Here is a 21,848-nt window from a genome sequence, read left to right as displayed (position 1 = left end):
TGGAATAGGATAGCGGAGTTTATAGGAGTTTGCTGTGGGGTTACAATTATCTGTCCGATGAGAAGACTGACTGAGAAACTGATGAGACTGACACATGGGAGAAGAAAGGAGATGTGAAGCCCCATCACTCAGCTAAGCTGTGGGACTCTACTGTCACCTTTGCCCTGCTCCTTAATTCTTTTTTTCAGTAGGAGGAATGACCTATACATGACATTTTAGAAAAGTTTTACTTCAACATCTCCCCCCCCCCCCCTTTTTTTTTTTGTTTCTCTAACTTTTGATAAAGAACTCCTTGTGTCAAAACATCAGTGGTTCGGGCTTTCTGTCAAGTCCATCACTTCTGTGACTGGGATTGTGATGAGAAGTTTCCTCACTCATTTGACTGGAGAAGCTTGCCAGCTCCAACAGGTTTCTCATTAAGCCTCAAATTCAGGATGTGCTGTAAATTCCAAATGTGAGAGAGGCCTTAGAAGAACCAGCTATCCATGCACACACATACAAATGAGGCTGTTTCCTGCTGGATGCCTTGCAGAACAAGTCGGGTATTTCATGTGGAAAGCTTTTAAGCTATTTATTCCTTTCTGTTTCTTGGTCTGACGCTAGGTTGGTTATGGAACACTGCTGCTTTCAAAGGCTTGTGGCAAAACAGCAGGACAAGAGGTTTTTTTTTTTTTTTAAAAAAAAGAATAAAATATCATTGTGTGTCTGTATTAATTGGTTCAGACAAGCTTCATTTGAACTAAAAATATTGGTTTGCATCCAGATTAAGGGTGTATCTACACTGTGGAAATAATGCAGTTAGACATCAATTTAAGTGTTATAAACTCCATTCTATAGAGTCTTGGGATCTGAAGTTTTACAAGGTCTTTAGCCTTTTTTGCCAAAGGCTGGTACCTCACAATACCACAAATCCCAGGATATTGTGGGACAGAGCCATGGCAGTTAAAATGATATCAGTGTATTATTTCTGTAGAGTAGACACACCCTTAGTTATACTTCTGGAGTAAATTCATTCAGATCAATGAGACTTAAGTAAATCATGCCTAACTGTATCTAACACAGTTAGGCATGATTTACTTAAGTCCCATTGATTTGAATGAATTTACTCTAAACGTATAACTAAGGGTGTGTCTACACTGTAGAAATAATGCACTGACATCACTTTCACTGTCATGGGTCCTCAATCGACCCACTACTTTCTGAAATAAGGGGTCTCTGGCTATGAATTTGTAATGTCTCTCCCTAAACTGGAAATCTCAGGATTCCACAGGATGGAATCATGGCAATTAAAGTGGAGTCATAGTGCTATACTTCTGTAGCGTGAAAGGGCCTCATGTCAGTTGGACAATAAATTCACATTAATAAATAATAAATAAAACTTTTATTTTTATCCTGCTTTTCTGTGATGAGACAATCAAAGCGGCTCACAACACATTAAAATATCCACATTCTACATTATATCCCAAATCACCCCCTCTTAAAACAGGATGTATTACAGTGGACCCTTGTTATACGCTGGGGTTTAGTTCCAAGATCCTCCATGTATAACAGTCAGTGTATGCTCAAATCCCATTAAATATAATGACATAGCAAAATGGTATCCCTTATAAAAAATGGAAAATCAAGGTTTGATTTTTGAAATTTATACTTTTTTTGGACATTTTCAAACCATGTATGCTTGAATCCATGTATAAAAAAATCCGTGTATAAGAAGGGCCAACTGTTCTTTGAATTTTAATGGAACTGTTTAAGTTGCTGAGCTCTATCCCCAAAGTAGGATAGGCGCAGGGCACACCACCAAGAAACAGCGGTCTGACAGCACCCAATTTTGCTCCTCAGAGATGGTGCAGCCCCCAAATGGGTTCTTTATGGGACGCCACAGTGATGTCGCGAGTGCGCCATTGGCACACTCACGACGTAAGCACCATGAGGCACCGTGTGGACACCATGAGGTGCTTACATCACAATGCCAATGCCCGTGTACACAGGGTGCCACCATTATTATGCCACTGCCACAGAATAGCGTTGTGGGGCGTGCAGTTGCTCTGCCCCCAGGCAAACCTACTACGTGTCCAGGCCGATGCAAATTGCCAGTCTGGACCAGGACAGAGCTACCTTGGATAGATCCTTAATGGAATAGACTGAAACCTGGAGAAGTTTCACCTCCTCACAGACATAGGCTGCATTTGTACTGCAGAAATGATGTAGTTTGACACAAGTTTAATTGCCATGGCTCAATGCTATCAAAATCCCCACAATTCCCATAATTCTATATCATGGACCCATGGAGGTTAAAGTGGAGTCAAGCTGCATTATTTCTGCTGTGCAGATTCCACCATGGAAGTAACAGATGCCACTTAGTAATACATAAGGACTTCAGTTCAAAGATTGTCTTCCTCAGGTGGCAGGAATATATTTTTTTCTGATGAAGGATTGCTTCCATCAGTGGATGGAATCATTCCAGAATAGGCAAAAGAAACTGAACGTTTAGATCAAATCCAATATTTTTAATTCAAATATGAGTACCTCTCAGTGCAACATTATTATTTATTTCTATTTGTCTACATGTTTTAACTCCATGGAGAAAAAGAATGCTTTTCAGAAACAGATCAGCTTCTTGTGAAGAGTCTATGTATCAGTTGTTTGGCTCTTGGCACAGCAGGACTAAAAATCTCAAGTCTGCTGTTTTGTGTGGTGGCTGGGGAACTGAATGCCTGTTGGGCCATTCACAGTTTTGAGTTAGACTTGGGTTTTCAGCAGGGGGTGAGTTACTTAAAGAACAACGATTCTTGATAGGAGGAAAACAATTGTGTGAATTCAGCCTTAGGGATACACAGTAAGGAGAGCAAGCTCGAGGAAAAAAAGCACATTTTAATCATCTTGGTTGCTTTTCTGAACTCTGAAATATTTTTTTAATCAAACTGTTTTGTCTTTAGTTTATGAGTAGTTGGAAATATTTTCCCCCTGTGCCAATGCTTTTATCTGACATGCATAGTTATGTATGGTTATCTAAGCTTGACATGAATGAGTTTGTTTAATACTGTTAAAGGAAATGCTCAGTTAATATTGGGTGAGCCTGGAGTTATGTTAGTCATGCTTTTCTCACACTGATGTTAATGGGAGAACTTGGTCATAATTAAGTGGGGTCCAAACCATTGGATTATATCCAGTTACTCTTCCCAGAGATGTAAAGGTTTGTCACAGTAGAATATGGAGGGCGGCTCACATCTCCTTTCCAATTCTCAGTATTTGCTCTATGGGGTTTGTGACACTCTGGAGCAGATTTTTAGAGGGTCACTAAGGGCTTTAGAGGAGAAAAGGGAAGGTTCCATTACATGAGCAATACTGGAAATCAACTATTTTTCTGCTGCTGTGGTGTGGGCTCTTCAGCTCTCCATATGTAGAACCAAATCAGTAGAAACCATATTCATGTTAGCTGTAATTATAAACATTAGCAAATTTATTTTTGAATTCTTGTTGCCAGCCATTTCAATTTTCCTTTTCTTTGCATGCTATGACTGAAAAATCTCAAATATTTTCCCCCATTTTTATAATTCTTAACCCTTCCCACTTATTTGAGTGTGTATGTATGTGGGGGCATGGGGTGGTTGGGAGGTGAGAGGGAATGCTATAATTTAGCTGCTTGGTAGTATCAGAAATATACAACTGACATAAATAAATCTGTTTATAAGTCTAAAGTGCATTATAAAAAGCTATGAATCCACTTTGAGGCATAAAAGGAATTAGATTTGCTGCTATAGCTCTGTGCTGGGATTAATAAAATGCTCAGCAAATAGCTGATGGAATGATCCATTTGAGATCAGTACTGGTATCTTGGGAAGATGGTCAGGACTGCTGTGGTGTGTGTGGTGTGTGTCTGTGTGTGCATTTGTGGTGAAGAGAGTTGCATTTGTTCAGTATTGTTTCTGGAACAGCATTGTTAAAATTAGCTGAGATAAAGCCTGCACATATTTGCAGAGTCTGTTAAGCAGAGAGAAATCCATCTGTAAACCTAAGTTTCCCTTCATTTCCTTCAGTATATATCTCCAAATTACAGTGAATTCGTTCCTGAGCTGGAAAGGTGCCAGAAGTTTCTCATCTAGCTATTTGTGGGCTGCCTCTTCTTCTTTTTCCCTCCCTTCTTCTTCTTCTCTTCCTCCCACCCTCTCCCCTTTGAGGATTTCTGATGCCTAAAGAGTGAGCTCAACTCAAAGGTTTTTCAGCCTCACACTTGCCTGGTATTTTGTAACAGTCAGATCCAGCTCTGTGTAATACTCAGGAAGACCGTGGCAGCATCCAATTTCTAGCCCCCTTTTTTCTCCTGCAGGTGATCCAGAAACTTCAACAATGCATTTGGTAATGTATGCTTTTTTCTAAATAAACCATGCAGGCTTGTTTCATTTGATTTTTTTTCAAGCTTTCTGAGGATTTTCTGAGTGAAAGGAATGTGAGGAGGGAGCTTATTGAGACACTGACCATGTATATACAGTATATGGTATATGTGTGTATATATGGGATTGTGTGTTTAGGTGAATCTGTGTGTGTTATGTTGTTTTAGATTAAAATGCAATTTTAAGTATCTGTGCAAAAGATTCTTATTCAACTATCATTTTCTCACTCAGCAAAGCTCAGTTTGGTGCACATGCAATTTATAATGAGTTAAGTTTTTCAAAGCAAATCCAAATTTAAGACTACTGTTTTACCTTGAAGTGTCTTGATGCTGAAATGAGACACTTGATGACAGCAATAGATTTAAAGCAAGGGCTGAATAAATATCCAGACTCACTGAACTCTGGAAAAACAAAGGTCCTACTGCTATTGAACATTTCTGTAGATTCTCTCCTTCTTAAAATTATATTTCATATTTTCATTTGGCAGCTGGTGTGGGTGCAGTTTCAAGTAACCTCACAAGGTTTCCGAGAGTTAGTATTCAGGCAATGTTATACTGTAGATATTCTAATATTGGACTCTGAATGACAAATGGATCAGTGTAAAGCTCTGAAACCAGGATATGAGCTATTTCCCCATGAGCATTTGGGAAGGGGGTCTTTATACATTTATGTAAAGAGGCAAGTTGGGTGTGTTCATATGAGAGCTGTTTGACTGTGCTACCTTTGTGATGCTGAGCTTGTTCCTCTAGTAGTTTTGTAGCAATTCAACTGAAAATTGCTTTGGGGAAGTGTTCCAAAAACTAGCATGACCACCACTGGTTCATCAGCATCTAGTAAGTCCATGGTGAGCTGGCTTGAAGTGATAAGTTTGTGGAGTATTGAAAAAGTATAGTTATTACTCCTGTGTTTAAGGGTGGAAATCCACATTTTACTTGTTGAGTGGTAGGAGTGACACTTAGGCTGTGATGTTTCTGCTTACTTAGGAGTAAGCTCTCCAGATCGTGTGTGTGTGTGTGTATGTATGTGTTTGTCAAGTCAGTTGTTGACTTATGGCAGCCTTATGAATTTCATAGGGTTTTCTTAGGAAAGAATACTCAGAGGCGGTTTTGCCAGTTCCTTCCTCTGGTGTATATAGCCTACAACACCTGTTATTCGTTGGCGGTCTCCCATCTGAGTACCAACCAGAGCTGATCCTGCTTGGCTTCCAAGATCAGACAGGATCTGGTTTCTTTAGGGTATTTAGGCAGATTATAGTAGGATTGATTTCTGAGTAAACATGCATAGGATGGCACTGTTGGACTGCACACACAGCTGTGAACCTATTATAATGTTTTTAAAAAAAGAATATAACTTTGTTTTGTATTCTTTTTTACTTAAATAGCCACCTCAAGCATACAACTCCCTTCTTGCAACAGCTTCATTAAAATATTATTTTTATTGATTCTTAATTATTTTTTAAAATGTCATACTACTATCTTGCACCATGAAACAATGTTTCTGGCGTGAATTGCAGCTGGATTCACAATGTGGGGGGGAATATCAAGTTATGACATGAGTTACATGATACCACAATGTTGCACCAGCATTACATGCTGATCCAGAGTTCTTTGTAAGTGTTGGTAATTAGCTTCAGGCTGATCATAGAACACAGTGTCAGAAGCTAGAGACATTTTCAGCAGATAGTACAAGAAGAAAGTGAGTAAAGCTGATGATGTCAGGGGAAAGATGGGATAAAATGTGTAAATTCTACAGATTCCTCTGAATGTGACAATCATAAAGCATGCTGCAAGGAAGTGCAAAACCGGAATTATAGGATTATAATTGTATATGTGATTTACCTTATTTTTTAACATGGGCAGTAAACTATCACCTACCATAGCCTAGAATTCCCCACATCCACAAGTCAGTTGGTACTGTGAGAGCTCTGCATCTGCAAACTGAAAAACCCTTAGGTAGTTATCAGAATAAAGCACAGCAGTTTTGAGCTACAGGAGCACTTACTGTAAAGTTTTCTGAAGGGGCCAACTCTGTTTTCCTCATATAATACTTCCGCTGTTTCCTAGGGTACAATCCTTCAGGACATGACATTGTTTAAAATAATACATTATATGGATTCCTTGGCCACTGTTATGGTTTTTAAATGTTGTCAACAAGGCTCCTTCATCCATAGGATGATCTCAGGGCACATGTACAGTGTAGAAATAATGCAGTTTACCATCACTTTAAGTGCTCTAGCTCCATTCTATGGAATCTTGGGATTTGTAGTTTTACAAGGTCTCTAGCCTCATCATTCAAAGCATACTGGCGCTTTACAAAACTACAAATCCTAGGATTCTGTAGCATGGAGCCAAGGCAGTTGAACTGGTGTCAAAGTGCATTACGTCTACATAGATGCACCTTAAGCTTGAACCATAGTGGTTGTCCCAGCTAGAGTAAACCCAATGAATCAGTGGGATTTACATAAGATTTGACTCAGCATTAATCAATTGATTAAATGGTTCTACTCTAGTTGAATCTTACTAGAAATGAGATCCTAATTTGGCAGAAGCTCCTTCAGGGACTGAACAAATACTTGATGGTCTGAATCCTGTTGGCGAGTCCCCGAAAGAATAAACCCATTGCATTAATTTGTAAATGGTGAGTCAACAATTAAGTAAATATCATTGTTTAAATGAGTCAAGTCTAGTTAGGAATATGCAAGCTAATATTGTTGCCCCCTCCCCATTTTTCAGGATCTTGTATTTAAGGAAATTTCTTGATCTTGTCTAGCTGTGTTCCCTTATTTTATATAAATGGTATTAGACCAAAATTAATGTGGACGACTTTGTGTTATCATTCAAATTATGTTCATAATTCTTCAACAGAATGATCTTAAACTGCATTTTGCCTTGGAATAAAATATTGACTAATAGGCTATGCTGAACTATTATAAATCTAAGTCTCTGTATTCTCTAACAAATTTATTAGACAGTTACAGTCTATTTTGTTAATTCACCCAAATGAAAATGTGCATTAGTGATGATTGATTTACCCAAAGGTGGTTAGATTTTGATCCACTCCATTGTCCAGCCAAAGCTACGGTATCCATTTGCTAATGGTTGCCTATATATTAGAAATGTCAGCACACATAAAGTGCCAACCTTGGAACCTTAATTACATATTGAATGCATAATTTATTTGAAAGGTGGCTTAGTGGCATAGAACACCATAATTGTGCTCTACATCACAAATTAAGCCATTGTAAGGATCAGAATCTTCTCCTACTGCCTGTCCTGGGTTTTATGCTGCACTTTCTGAAAACTCTATTTGGCTATACATAGATTGGTCTTGATTCTCACATAGCTTTGGTAGATGATGAGTCATATTTAGCTAGAAAAATGCATATAAAATGCAATGTAAGTTGACTATGCACTTGCATGTTTGGGTTCTGTTATACATACCGGGAAGCCACTGGAAATATTGAAGACTGTTTATGCAGAAAATTAATCTTCAGATTGCCAACTGACTTGCTAGGTAGCCTTGGAAAAGTTACCTATCACCTGAGGGTAGATCAAGTTTAGATATATGTGGGTCTTGTTTTGTATAGAACACAAGGGGCTTTTCATGAGTCACCACTTGTGCTCTGTCCAAAATCTACCCTGACAGCTGTCAAACTCTGAGGTGCCAATGCTAAGATCATTAGATGTCTGTGAAGGGAGAGGGAAGCAGATGACCAAACAGCTGGGATTGCTTTTCATCCCCACTGCTGATCTCAAGAGAGAGGAAGAAGAATGATGACTTCTTTCCTTTCTCCTCCCTGACTAGAGAACTGCAGCGGGGAATAAGGCAGCTCCCAGTGCTTGCTTGGTTTCTTCCTTCTCTTCTACAGCCATTTAATGGATGTAGCAGTGTTAGCCCAGGCTTGGATTCCCAAATCACCCCTCTTCTATTTGATATCAACATAATATTAAAAGGGACCTTTGAAGGAAGGTGACCTGTGGGTAACCTGGGATTGCCCTTATTCAGGACATATGGCTTAGACCAGGTGGCTCCATCTAGGGTGGAGAGGAAGACATTCACCACAATAGATTACCCAAAGACATCAACATAATGTCTTTGATCCACAGAGGGAGATGATGGGATTCTGGCAAAGAAAAATGGCAGTGCCTCATAGACAAGAATCTCTCTTGCCAAGGTATGAGTTTGCCTTTTCCCTTAGGAAGTCAGTCTGCCCTTGCCTTACGTGGGGGATCCGTTCTGAACCCACCCACCCTGCATAAGAAAAAAAGTGCATATGCTCAAGTCCCATTAGATATTATGGGACTTATGTTTGCTGCGCACGCATGTGCGCCATTCTCCCATTCTCCCAGAGGCTTCCACGTAAGCTGGAAGCCACCTATAATGAGCCCGCATATGGCATGGGCTCACTGTAATACCTATCTTCAAAGATTTACTACTTTCAGCTTTTGGTCTGAAAACATTTGCTGCAGCCATCAATCTTTTATACAAACATTAATGGACACATCTACTGCAATTCCCATGTAATATTCTTTCCTGGAAAACAATTTGGCATATAGTTAATCCTTTCAAGTCCTTGATTTCTGCCTTCAAGGCACATTTCACAGTATAAGTATTGGTCACTAGAACCCAGTCTTTGGCTTAGTTTGAAAGCAGGCATTCATGCTCCAGTTTTCAGCTAGATTCCTCAGTAGCTAGCAGCTCTCCAGGTTTCCAGGTGGCTATTGGGTTCATTTCTGTTCCTTCAGTTGGAAGCAAGCTTCATCATTTGTAAGTACTGCCATTAGCAAAGTCTCAATCTATTTACTTCTCCCACCTTTGTTTCTTAGGTCTTGTGTGTGCATGTGAGTGTATGTGCTTTTGTATGTGAGTTGCTCATTCCCTTAATAAAATTACACCATTGATTTGGAATTGCCCATGGGATTCTGTGTGATTTGGTACCATTAAACATTGGGTTAAAGATCCCCAAGACTGTATGTTGCCCTGGTCAAACTATAACTCTCCTTTGTACTAATGTTGAAATTCCCCTTAGACATACTAATTTGTGGGTGCCTTAAAGGACCCTCAGCAATTTGGGTAACAGCAGCACAGCCCCAGAGCTTGACATCTACTGGAAGAGAAGAGAATTATGGAGGATTGCATTCCACTCCTCTGGTGGAGCATCTCAACCATCATGGTTCAGAAACTCATTGCATGGTCTTGGGCCAGATGATGATGATGATGATGATGATGATGATGATGATAATAAATTTTATTTATATACCATCTTTCCAAAGGATCATAACTTATTAAACAATATAGTTGTGATGATAACTCCAGAAACCTTTTCCTGTCATATAAAAGCTGAGTATGAGAAGTTGAAACATTGTCAATGTGGCCAGGATTAAAATATCACACAGCACTACTACAATGATAACTATAAAGAGTTTCTTGAAGGTACAAAAGCCTAGTGGCAGGGAGTCCACCAAAATTCAGTAGCTGAAGGAAAGTTACAACAGAGTAGCAAAGTAAGCCTAACTAGAGAGGAAGAGGCTTGAAGAAAAGAACAATAATGGTAGAGATTTGCGGCAAAAAGTGGATATCCCAGAATAATTTTTTTAACTATTCTGTACTCACCAGTCACTTATTGGCTGCAGATGTATAAAGCTAGAAAAAAGATCACAAAATTAAGAAACAGAGAGAAACCAAAACCAACATATTTACCCATCCTTAGTAGGTGACATCAGCATATGGATAACATCCAACTCAAAAGTTCCTGCTTATCTCTCATTTAGCTTTTAAACATCAGCATTTGTGGCATATTGCCAGCATGTGGACAATAATAATAATAAAAAAAACTTCAGTTGTTACTGAACTGGGAAATCTTTTTACAACACTTGACCAAGACCCTTCAAATGAATGCTGAAATGGATCTAAAATTGTTGTATAGGGTGATACATCGAACGAAGTCAAACCTATATTTGCTGATGAGCAGTCTCTTCAATATGTCAAACTTTCCCCTCACTAAACCTTAAGCTAAAGATGCTAGAATCTGAACTTGAAATTGTTGGCATGTAATCATAAGAAAAGCCATGTGAAACATGCCTGCCACCTTTGCTGAAGTAGTGCTATTAAGGAAGTTAAATATAGAGGCACACTGCTTTTTGTATCAGATAATATGTCTATCTAATCTAATCTAATCTGTCTATCTATCATCTCCATCATGATTATTAACCATTGATTGTACAATTCTCAGTTTATTTTTCCAGTCTCCTTTTAAAGCCATCCAAGCTGGCAACCATAGTTGCGTCTTGTGGTAGTAAATTTCAGTTTGACTATGTGCTTGGTGTAGAACCTATTCCTTTTCTCTTCTCAACTCTCCAATCATTAAGCCTTAGTGTGTGATCTTGGATTCCAGTATTACATAGTGGTAGGTGACCTTGGGAAGAAAGCTGTTCCATATCTATTTTTCTCATACCAGCCATAATTTTATCCATTTTCATTAAGTCTTACTTTCCCTTCTTAGCTAACATCTGAAGCTAAAATCTCCAAATACTGATAGCGTTCCTCACAGTACAGTGGCTACCACCTCTTGATTTTTTTTTGTTGCCCTCTTTCCATACCTTTTCCAGCAAATCCTGCTCTTCAGCTCTGAATAATGGCTCTTTGTCATCTGGGGACTGTGCCATTTGCAATGGGAAAGTAATACATGTTTGGCCACAGCTCATGTGGCTATGCCATTCACATTGTGAGCAGCCATGTGGACTTTAGTTACAAAAAATTAATACTCATGAGTGAAGGGAATGTTCCTTATTAAATATCAAGCAGAATTACAAGGCAGACACCTCAAATCCTCCCTCTGTGATCTGGTCTGTCCAGTGCCTGGTACATTCCTGTGACAGCTGAGTCCTCTCAATGCCTTCTGTCACCAAAACCCCTGTTTCCTGGCAAATACAAAATAGTAAATCCAACATCTGTACACATTTGGGCAGTTATCATTTGGAGGAGACCCTTGTCCTCACAGAGTCCAAGTAGACTCAAGCCTATCTTAAATGCTAAGTAGAGGATTATGACATTTTTCTGAAATTTGCATTAGGAAGGAATTTGGTGCCTGTGCACTTACAACCAGATGTTTTTAAATCAGCTGTCCCTATTTTATCTTGTCTGCTATTATCCAAAAATTGTTCCTTATACATTGCTGCCAAAGGGTCATTTCTATCAATCACTTTCTTTTTTCAGAATCAAAACTTTTACCTACTAAAAGCTAAGCCTTTTGAAAGTCAGCCTTGTGTTGAATTCCTGTCGAGGTCTTTTAGTTTTACTGATAAATTACCACAGATGTTCTTGTATCGTCCATCTGTAAGATTTGCAAATATCAGATTTATTTGGCAAAGCTCTATCATAATATCATATTTTCCTTTATATAACCTAATTTCCTTTTCTGGCACTTCAGGGTAAGGGGCAAAATCTACATGGTTGCAGACTTTGTGAGTGTTTGTGATGAGTCTATCTATCTCCCCACTCAGAAAATTGAAGTTTGATTTTTATTTTGAACCAGTTTGAAACTGCATGTTCCATGTAGATTAATGATATATCTAGACTACAGGTATACACTAGTTTAACAAGCCACCCTGAGACTTGCAGGATAGGTAGGAAAACATATGAGAATTTTCAGCACCAAACATGAATTAGGATTCTTTAGAGCAGTGGTTTTCAACCTGTGGGTCACAATGCCTTTCAGGGTCAAACAACCCTTTCACAGGGATTGCCTAAGACCATCAGAAAACACTGCTCCTCTATCCATCTACAGGATAATTTTATGGTTGGGGGCCACCACAACATGAGGAACTGTATTAAAGGGTCACAGCATCAGGAAGGTTGAGAACCACTGCTTTAGAAGAAAATCTGAGAATTTGAATGTTACATATACAACTCTTGGCTGCTTTTTGCTCATTTTGTTGGATTTATTTGTACTTTTGGCAGTCTTCCTGGCAAACCAAAAAGTTGTAGTAACAGCCCCGCTTCTTCCTGGGCAAGTCAGTGCTCCTGCTTAGAAACACTTTTGTGCAGCAGTATTCAGGACCACCAACTTGGAGCCATGTATGTATGTATGTCTGTGTGTATGCCTTCAGGTCTCCTGTCGACTTGGTAACCCTATGAATTTCCTGAGATTTTCTTAGGCAAGGAATACTCACAGGTAGGTTCCCCAGTTCCTTACTCTGAAATATAGCCTGCAGTACCCAGTATTCTTTGGCAGTTTCCCATTAAGCTACTGACCAGTGCTGATACTACTCAGCTTCCAAGATCAGATGGTATTTGGTGCCTTGTAACTATTCCTAAATAAAGTAGTGTCAGCATTCTCAGTCAGATTACAAATTTGGAAAAGGAACAAGCTCCACACAGTTCATCCTTGGTCCAGAAGGTGTAGCTTTTGCATATTTGTAACAGAAGAAGCACTACAGGTTGTTGTTAGAATTCTTGAAATGTTTCAGTTGTGCAAGCTCTTATTTATGGAGAAATGTCTGGAATTCTTTGTATGCATCTGGCTATGATATCACAAGCTTGAATTTATAACTGTCAAGCCTTACCCTCTTGTTTAAACTTTGGAAGATGAACATCATTCTCATCTCTGGAACTCTAATCTCATGAGATTTTAAAAATAAATAAATAAATAATCTTCATTTTCACATGAGACAATGTGTGCTGACTCCCAGTTGAATGCAATAGGCACTAGAATGGATAAATACTGTCTAACCATACCTTCAGCTCCAATATACATCATAAATTTCCAGTGTAAAAATTGGAGGAAGGAACACCAGCAATTTGAGATAGGCTGAAATGTGGTACTGGAGAAGAGTACTACGGTTACTGTGGGTGGCTGTAAAGACAAATGAATGGGCCGTAGAGCTAATAAAGCTTGAACTTTCCTTAAAAGTCACGGTGACCAAACTGAGACTGGCTCCCTAGAAAAGAAAATAATGCTTGGGAAAGCAGTAAGAAAATAGGAAGACTGCATTCCAGATGGATGGACTCAATCAAGGAAGCCACATCCTTGAGTCTGCAAGACCTGAGCAGGGCTATTGATGACAGGAAAACTTGGAGGTCTCTCATTCATAGGTCATAGTTGACTTGATGGCACCTATCAACAACAAAAAACATTATGTTACATAATTATAAAATTAATTATTAAAAATTATAGAATTTCCTTTTGAATATTAATTTAAACCAAAGGTATGAGAAAAAGGACAGGGAATTTGCATTAAAAAGTATTCTGTTGAAGTATGTAATTTGACTATACATAAATGATCTTTGTTGCTTTATACTTGCATGTTGTTTCTGATTTATAATGATTCTAATGTGAACTTATCCTAGGGCCTTCTTTGTAAAAATTGTTCATGAAGGGTTTGCCATTGCCTTCCTCTGGGGTTAAAATAATGTATCTTTTTCCAGCCTTCCCACCATTGGGTTTCCATGTCCTAGCAGTGATTAAAAGCCTGGGCTTCCAGAATCCTTGTCTAACACTCAAACTGTTACATCATGCTGGCTTTCAGTTAACCAGTCCTTAAACTTGAAAAGTTAGCAACTAGTCATTACTGTAGAAAAGCTATTTTGGGCAGTGACATAAAAATTGTTTGTTAGTTTGGTAAGAACTGCTGGTATGTTTAGGTTTTCTTCCTCAATGTATAGATCTTCCTTATACAGTAGTGTGTTTTATCATCTTCCATTTCATGATTTATTTTTTTCAGTCGTGGATTTTGGATTTTGCTGAGCTTGTTTTACACAGAAAGCTTTCTAAAAATCAGTACTGTTTTATCCAGTTCCATTCTCCAGGTTATTGCCGTACCTATTTACAGTAAATAGGAGAGAAAGTTGTGTGTTTCACAGAGCCTGTGCTATGCCCCTTAAATTGTTCTCAGGTAAAGGATATTGTGCCCTAACCAGTGCTGAAGTGAGATTTCATTGCTACTCTGTTCAGGCGCTATCTGTGGAATGACTGCAGAGGGTCACTTCTTGTCTTTTGCCTCAGGTAACAAAATGTCTTGGGCCAGCCATGTGTCATACTACTCTCCTTTCCCCCAGAAGCCCCTGACAGCTTAATGCTGAAGATCTAAAGTACTAAGAGTCCTCTCTGTCTAAAAAAAATGACCAAATTGTGATAAGGAAAGACATTGTGGTGGGTCACTGCTATGTACATATCTTTACAGTTGCCATATGGTGGCCCCTTAGTCTTTGCTTTGCAGACAAGACAAAGATTATAGATCAGGAAGCCAGATTGTTGTTGTTATTTGTTGTTGTTAATTGCCTTCAAGTCAATTTCAGCACAACTTATGAATCATGGTCATGTTTAGATTTTGCAAATTTAGGCCTGTGTTTTCCACTTGTAATATAGTCTTCATCTTTTCCTACATCCTTTTACCTTTCCAAAATTATTGTCTTTTATAATGAATTGCATCTTCTCTTGATATGTCTGAAATATAACGGTCACATCTTGGCATCTAGGGAGAGTTCAGACCTGATTTTCTGTAGAACCCACTTATTTATCTTTATAGCAGTCCATGGTATCCATAGCATTCTTTTCCAGCAACACATTTCAAATGAGTTGATTCTCTTCCTATCTGCCTTATTTCTTGTTTAGCTTTCACAACTATACATAAAAATGGAAATACAATGGCACGGACAACCCTACCTTTAGTATTCAGTGATATGATAGGATGCCTGATAGTGCATCAAATACATTTAACTTTCCCAAGAAGGAACTGCACATTTTCAAAATCTGTAGGTGGTCTTTATGGTATTCCTCAGAATCAGTGTATAAAAGTGTTGTGTTTAACTCATCACTGTGTCTCTCTTTCCTCAGAAATATCATTGTTACTCTTTCTTTAAATTGTCAGAACTGAATCATTACACAGACAGAATTTCAGGACTTAACAAGCTCAAACTGCACATTAGCTTGAATTCCATCCCCTGCACTGCATTTTTTTTAAAAAAAATCTAAATAAAAAAAATGTATTGACATGGACTGTAGATTGGAGGAGGGATTTAAATCTTTGCTTATTTTATTTACATTATTATTATTGTTGTTTATTTATATAGCGCCGTAAGTTTACAAAGTGCTTTACACCGTCATCAACCACGATACAGATAAAATCTGCCTATGCCATACAATCCAAAATCAAAAGCAGAAAAATGATAAAATAACAACTTATAATAATACAATATGTAAAAAATACATAGCAAATAACAGTAAGAATCGAATAACATGGCAAATCACACTAACAGTAAAAAGCGAAGAAATAGATAGCAATTCACAGCAACAGTAAAAAATGCATAGCAATTAACATGGCAAAACAGATACAATAGGATATTAATTCCCCATTCCCAACCCCCACCCCCCGTCCTGGTCCTGAAAAACAATATTAAACAGCTTCAGCTGATGCCTTGGTGGAAAAAGGCACAGGCAGCCTTCCAGTTTGGCTTGGAGCTGGATGGTGGTGTTGAAGGCAGGGCAGAAGAAGCCTCAGAGAGCCTTAATTCCATCCCCTGTCTAAGTCATTCGCCTCATTCACACATGAAAGACAAAATATTTTCAAAAATTTTCTAGGTGAGATTATAGGAATTTTGTATATTTTTAATTTTTTGTTTGTTTTGGAAATTGAGTGAAACATTTGCTTGTGTAAAAACAGTGTTTTTGCACAGAAATGGAGTCTTGTACAAGAAATGAGGTTTTGTATAAAAAGAGGTTTTTGCACAAAAACACTGCACAAAAACACAAATACAATGTTTTGGCACAATTTTCACAAAAAAGTCCTGAAATGTGAAAAATGGCATGGGAGTAACTATTCCATTTCAATGGGGTGTTTCAGTATGCTGAGACATGCTTGCTTGTCAAGGACAGAAAATCTTTGAGTATTGCTCACATTTCTATATTATAATACAAATGCAGGCAGAGCTTTTTAGTTCCCTTGCCATGAGGTGGGGGGAATAATCAGCTTGTTTAAAGAAGGTGATTTTGGACTGATAAACAATCAGAAGAGATAGCATTAAACTACTCCTTTCTGCTTAGAGTAGAATATTCAGAGGTGGTTTTGCCAGTTCCTTCCTCTGAAATATAGTCTACAGCACCTGGTATTCATTAGTCATCTCCCATCCAAGTACTAACCAGGGTTGACACTGCTCAGCTTCCAAGATCAGACAGGATCTGATGCTTTTAGGATAATCATAGGTGGGGGTGGGGGTGGTTCAACCCTATGGAATTTTGTGTAATATGTAATTTTACCCATGTGGATAGAACACTGAGCTCTGAAATAAATAAATACCAGAGGTAACTGTCACCTTCAATTTCCAAGGCCACAAATTAATACCCGAATAGTGTTTTTGTTAAGTGACTGACCTGTCAGTAGGAGCACTTCACTGTGATCATGCATTGTCAGTTTTGGCAGTCATACTTTACTGAATGTTTCTACAACCAAATTCTGCCTATCTAGCACAGCTCATCCTTTTTTTTTTTTAACTGTTACTGTCCTCTTTGGGTTGAGACTGTATTTGCAAAAGTCACTAGAGATGAGAACTTTTTGAGCTAACAGTAATAACTACAAGATCAGCTCAGTCTAGTAGTTAAGCTTAAATGATCAGAAAGCAGTCTGTTATGAAAATAATTTACATTTAAAAAAACCACCACTGTAGCACTGCTAAAATGAAGAAGCCATATTTCCCCTAGATATAGTTGTTAAAATAACTTAGTATAGTTGTATAGCCTTTAGTTTAAGCACTAATAGTTCTGCCTGCTAGAATTTTGTAAGTTCTTAGGCACTGTTTTCCTTTGCTTCAACCTTTGCATCCTTCATTACATGCCCTTAAGTTTTACCCTTGACTTATCCATGAGTCATATAAAAATAAATAATTTTGGCCCCAAAACCTGCCCTTGACATATACATGAAGTCAACTTATAGTGGAGTATATACGGTAATCTTTCCATGGACCCAACATACTTTTGCTTATATTGCTGTTGGAAGGACCATTTTCCATATGATCCTACTGACTGACTCAGAATTTGATGATCTTCTCAATTTTGCTCTATATTCCTGTTCTAACAGATTTATAGTGGGTAGCTATTCTAACTAAACTTTGGAAAAATTATCTGTTTAAAAAACAAAGACGTGAGTCTCTCAGAAAGCATGGTAGTTCTAGGAGCCATAATCTCAAAAAGCATTTTTTTCCCTAAGTCCTACAGGAAATTGTATTTTCAGCAGTGGCATTTTATTTGTGCAACTCATATGAATCCTTCCATCAATGGTGATCAAACAGTAGCTTAAAACTTCCTGCTTGGGGAGGGCAGGAAGAGACATTTGGAACATGTGTAATAACTTGTTTTTACCCCTTGTATAACTTTATTGTATTTTTAAATTATTATTGACCTGTGAAGATATTTAATTTTGCTTTTATATTATTGTTAAACAGATCCTCCTTTTTGGAAAAGATGGATTCAAACATCTCATGCACATTTGGAATGTCAAAGGACCTCTCCAAGCCCCTTGAGGGGATTTTTCAGGAAGCATAGGTATTATTCAGCCTTTATGTTATTCCCTGTGAGCAGATGTGCTCTGAATTTGTGTAGTTCAGGCTCTATCGGGCTTCTCAAAGAATCTGGACCATTATTGAACAAGTTCCTCCTGTTCCAATGTCTCGATGATATAGTGATCTTAGATACACAGAAACCAGCAGTTCGTTTCTTTGCCAAACATATTTCTGCTTCAGCTTGCATTAATAATCAGCAATTGAATCTTTTATAAGATAAATCTCCCCCTCTTGCATGCACATCTTAACATAGTGAGAGGGTTTGTGTATGTCAGACAGGCTGAAGGCGGAGATTTAAGAATTCCAGAAATTCTGTAGCCATGGTGGGAAAAATGGTTTTATCCTGTATTTTCAGGAATGCCTGATTTTTAAAAAAATGAAAAAAGTGATATTAGCATGTTTTACATACAGAAAGCCACTTTGTTGCTTTAGGAAAATAAATGCACTATGTATAATTTTGACTGGAATAAAATCATCATGTCGATATGTAAGAAGTAAAGTTTATTCAGATGATAATTATGATTTTAAGTTACTTTTTAATTTTGTTTTTGTTTTCTTATAAATTGAACTACAGAGTTCTGAACTGTGAGGAACCTCTTTGGTTTTTCCAGTTTATCAAGAACACGAAAAAACAATTTTAAAAGACAAAACCCAGAATAAATTTCACTAATTTGGGAGAAAATTATTTTGTTTCCTCCACTTCTCCTTAGTGGTCAAGTAAAAATAAAGCATTCATTTCCACCTAAAAGAAATGTAATGGCAAAGATAATACTATATATTATGTTACATTCACACTCTCTCAACCTCAAAGGATGACAATAACAAATCCCAACAAACCTTACACAAATGTCTTCCTGATACCTAGATTTTAAGGGGGAAATGGGGGGGGGGGGGGTAAATATATGAACATCTGGTCTTAAACATTTTGTTCATCCTTAAAAAAATATTCCATATTCCATTATTTTCAATTTTTGCATTAAAAAAAAAAAAAGCTTTGAAAAAACTGGTGAAAACAATCCCTGCTAATTTCCCCATGGCCACAGGACTTTGTATCTCTAGCTGAGAGTAATGCTGTTAGGAGACTAGACTACTTACAGGATAACCCAAAGGGATGTGAACAAAATGGAGCTACCAGACTAGGAAACTTTCACGTCCTTTCAGGGAGTAACAGCTTAATTCACAGAAAGTAATTGATCATTCCTTCAGTGGGGGTGACAGAGAACATCACTAAATAGTAGACTTCTTCCAAGTAGTAGAACGTTGTTAAATAGTAGACTTCGAAGAGGCAAGAAATCAAAGAGAAATTTACATTGAAAGTAAGAATGATGGAGGATGGATGCTGAGCAGAGGGGACATCATATTATATGATTAGGAAATAGGACAAAAAAAAGACAATTGAAACATTACATTGAAGATTTATATATAAAAAAAGAGAGATGAAAGGATGACAAATATATTTAAAGTGAAACCTTTTCATGATGAATCCACAATTTTAAAAAATGAAGTAGAAGCTGCTCTCAGAGCATTTGGAAGAAATAGATCACCAGGAACAGATGCTATTCTAGTAAAGCAGTTTCAAGCTACAGAGACAGAATTCATCTAAATTCTACCTGTCAAACAATGTGGAAAACAAAACAGTGACCCCCACAGAAGGAGGTTTTTGTAGAATAGAAAGTGGAACACAGGAGGTGGTTGCTTTGGCAACAATGCTTCCCTAGAAATTCACTGAATGTTGTGTTCCAGATGGTAGCTGCAATCTGATGGTGTTTCCAACTTCTACCCAGGATTGCGCCTGGGCAGTTCAAAGTGGAAGTTCATCTGAAGACACTGGGAATCTCTCTCTCCCCACCCTCACCCCCGCCATGTATCTGTGAATGGTGGATTAATATCTTGGAACCTAAAATGATGCTTAAATAGGAGTGGAGCTCAATCCAGATGGCTAGCGATGCATTTTCTGAGAAACATTTCTTGTGGTAAAAGGAGAATTGGCTCTGCCAGTATTGGAAGAGTGTTACTCTGCCATGGTTTCTAGGATGAACTCCTCAGAGTCTGAGGAAAATAGCAGCACAACATCCTCAGACCAGGGTAATGGTGGCAAAGTGGGTTTGATGGATGGTAGGCTACTATAGAAATGTGGAGAGGCACTCCAGATATTAATGGTTGTCTTTTGTCAGAGAGGGAAAGAACTGGGAAGATAGAGTGCACTCCTATTCCTTCCCCACACATCTCCATTGGTTGAATTGCCTCCCTGTTCTCTCCCTTTTTCATATAAGGAGACTAAAAAAGTTCTCAGGTTCTGGACAAGATTCTAGAAAGAATTTGAACTACATATAGCTGAAAACATTAAAAGAAGAACAAACATGTCAGAAGCAGAAACACAGACCAAAAGGTTAGATGAAAAAAGATGTGAAAGGATGAATGAAGGAAGTCAGTGGAACTGCAGAGTAAATGAACTGATTTTCATCTCAATAACATTTACTCAGGAAGGCCATTATTATTATTATTATTATTATTATTATTATTATTATTATTATTATTTTCTTATATCTCACCTTTCTCCCAATACAGGGACTGAAGGCGGAAAACAACAAGTATAAAACAATACAATTTAAAAACAGTACAACAATATTAAAATATATGCACATAATTTTTTTTAAAAATTAAACAATTTTAAGAATTAAAACAGTTATAAATTATAATATAACATATTAAAATACAAACCATTAAAATTTGTATAGTCCAGCATTAAAAACGCAGTCCTGCTCCGCTTAACAGCCCTGACTGCACAGAAATGTCTTTACCTGGTGTCGGAAGGATAGTAAGGGTGGCTCAATCCTGGTCTCTCTAGAGAGAGAGTTCCAAAGCTTGGGAGCAGTCACATATTCTCACTAAATGTACCTGAGAGGGTGGCGGGACAGAAAGAAAGGCCTCTCCAGATCTCAGTATTCTGGGGGTTTCACACAGGGAGATACAGTCCTTTAAATAGCCTGGACCCAATCCGTATAGGGCTTTATAGGTCAAAACCAGCACTTTGAATTGTGGCCAGAAACGGACTGACAACCAATGGAGCTGTTGCAACAAGTGAGTTGTATGCTCCCTGTAGCCAGCTCCAGTTAACAGCCTGGCTGTAGCTCTTTGGACCAGATGAAGGTTCTGAGCACTTTTCAAAGGCAGTCCCACGTACAGTGCATTACAGTAATCCAGATGGGATGTTACCAAGAAGTTTCATTATGTATATCAAGGCTGGAGAATCTTTATCCCTCCAAATGTTGGTGAACTACTCCTTCCATTATACTTTATGTTGACAAGACAAGCTAAGGGTTATAGAGGTCTGCAAGTTCCCAAGACCTGATGTAGATATGCTAAGAAGAAGTTCCAGGCATACAGGGCATAGGTTTAAGCAGACACTGGCAAGAGTGCCTGCTGAAGTGCCATTGTGGAATTCCTAGTGAGTTTTTCTGACAGTAGCAACAGTACCAATGTAAGGTTATCTAACAACAGTAGTTGGTGTGCTGAACCTGATGCACATGCACCTTTTAGTTAGCTGTTTGATGGATGAGAAATGTCAGGCTGCTATCGGCAGTGGTTACCACCTTCATTCCCATAGAGTGGCTTAGCTTCCAGATTTATCTTCAGACAGAATGGATAAGGGACTGATGAGAAAAGACAGCTATTGCAGCTTCTTGGCCTGGTGCTATCTCTGTTCAGTGCAGGCCACTTGAAATAAATAAATGCAATCATGCCAATGACAACCATTTTGAGTCCTTTGGGTTAAGGGTTATGATACCATAAGCAAAGTGCTACAAAGCTTAAAAGAAACCATAGTCAGCATAACTTCATTTTGTCAAATATTTCCTATGCGGATAACTGTGGACATTCAGAATTTTTTGGCTCACAAATCCCATT

The 21,848-nt window shown here is 38.1% G+C and overlaps 1 protein-coding gene across 1 annotated transcript in view; it reads left to right on the top strand.

Annotated features, from left to right (window-relative positions):
• The first annotated feature begins 4,244 nt into the window (after positions 1-4,244).
• The window catches only part of SCHIP1 (schwannomin interacting protein 1), a 610,191-nt gene continuing 592,587 nt past the window's right edge, over positions 4,245-21,848 (top strand). Inside the window, exon 1 of the mRNA XM_089508950.1 lies at positions 4,245-4,356. Within this exon, the coding sequence (XP_089365076.1) occupies positions 4,348-4,356 (9 nt within the window). The 5' untranslated portion in view covers positions 4,245-4,347. The remainder of the gene's footprint in view (positions 4,357-21,848) is intronic.

The sequence above is a fragment of the Sceloporus occidentalis genome, unplaced genomic scaffold, assembly GCF_023333645.1.
Source record: "Sceloporus occidentalis isolate IW3139 unplaced genomic scaffold, rSceOcc1.0.p SCAF_2, whole genome shotgun sequence".
In the NCBI taxonomy this organism is placed as follows: Eukaryota; Metazoa; Chordata; class Lepidosauria; order Squamata; family Phrynosomatidae; genus Sceloporus; species Sceloporus occidentalis.
The sequence above is the reverse complement of the archived record's forward strand: the minus strand, read 5'-3'. Positions and strand labels throughout refer to the sequence as shown.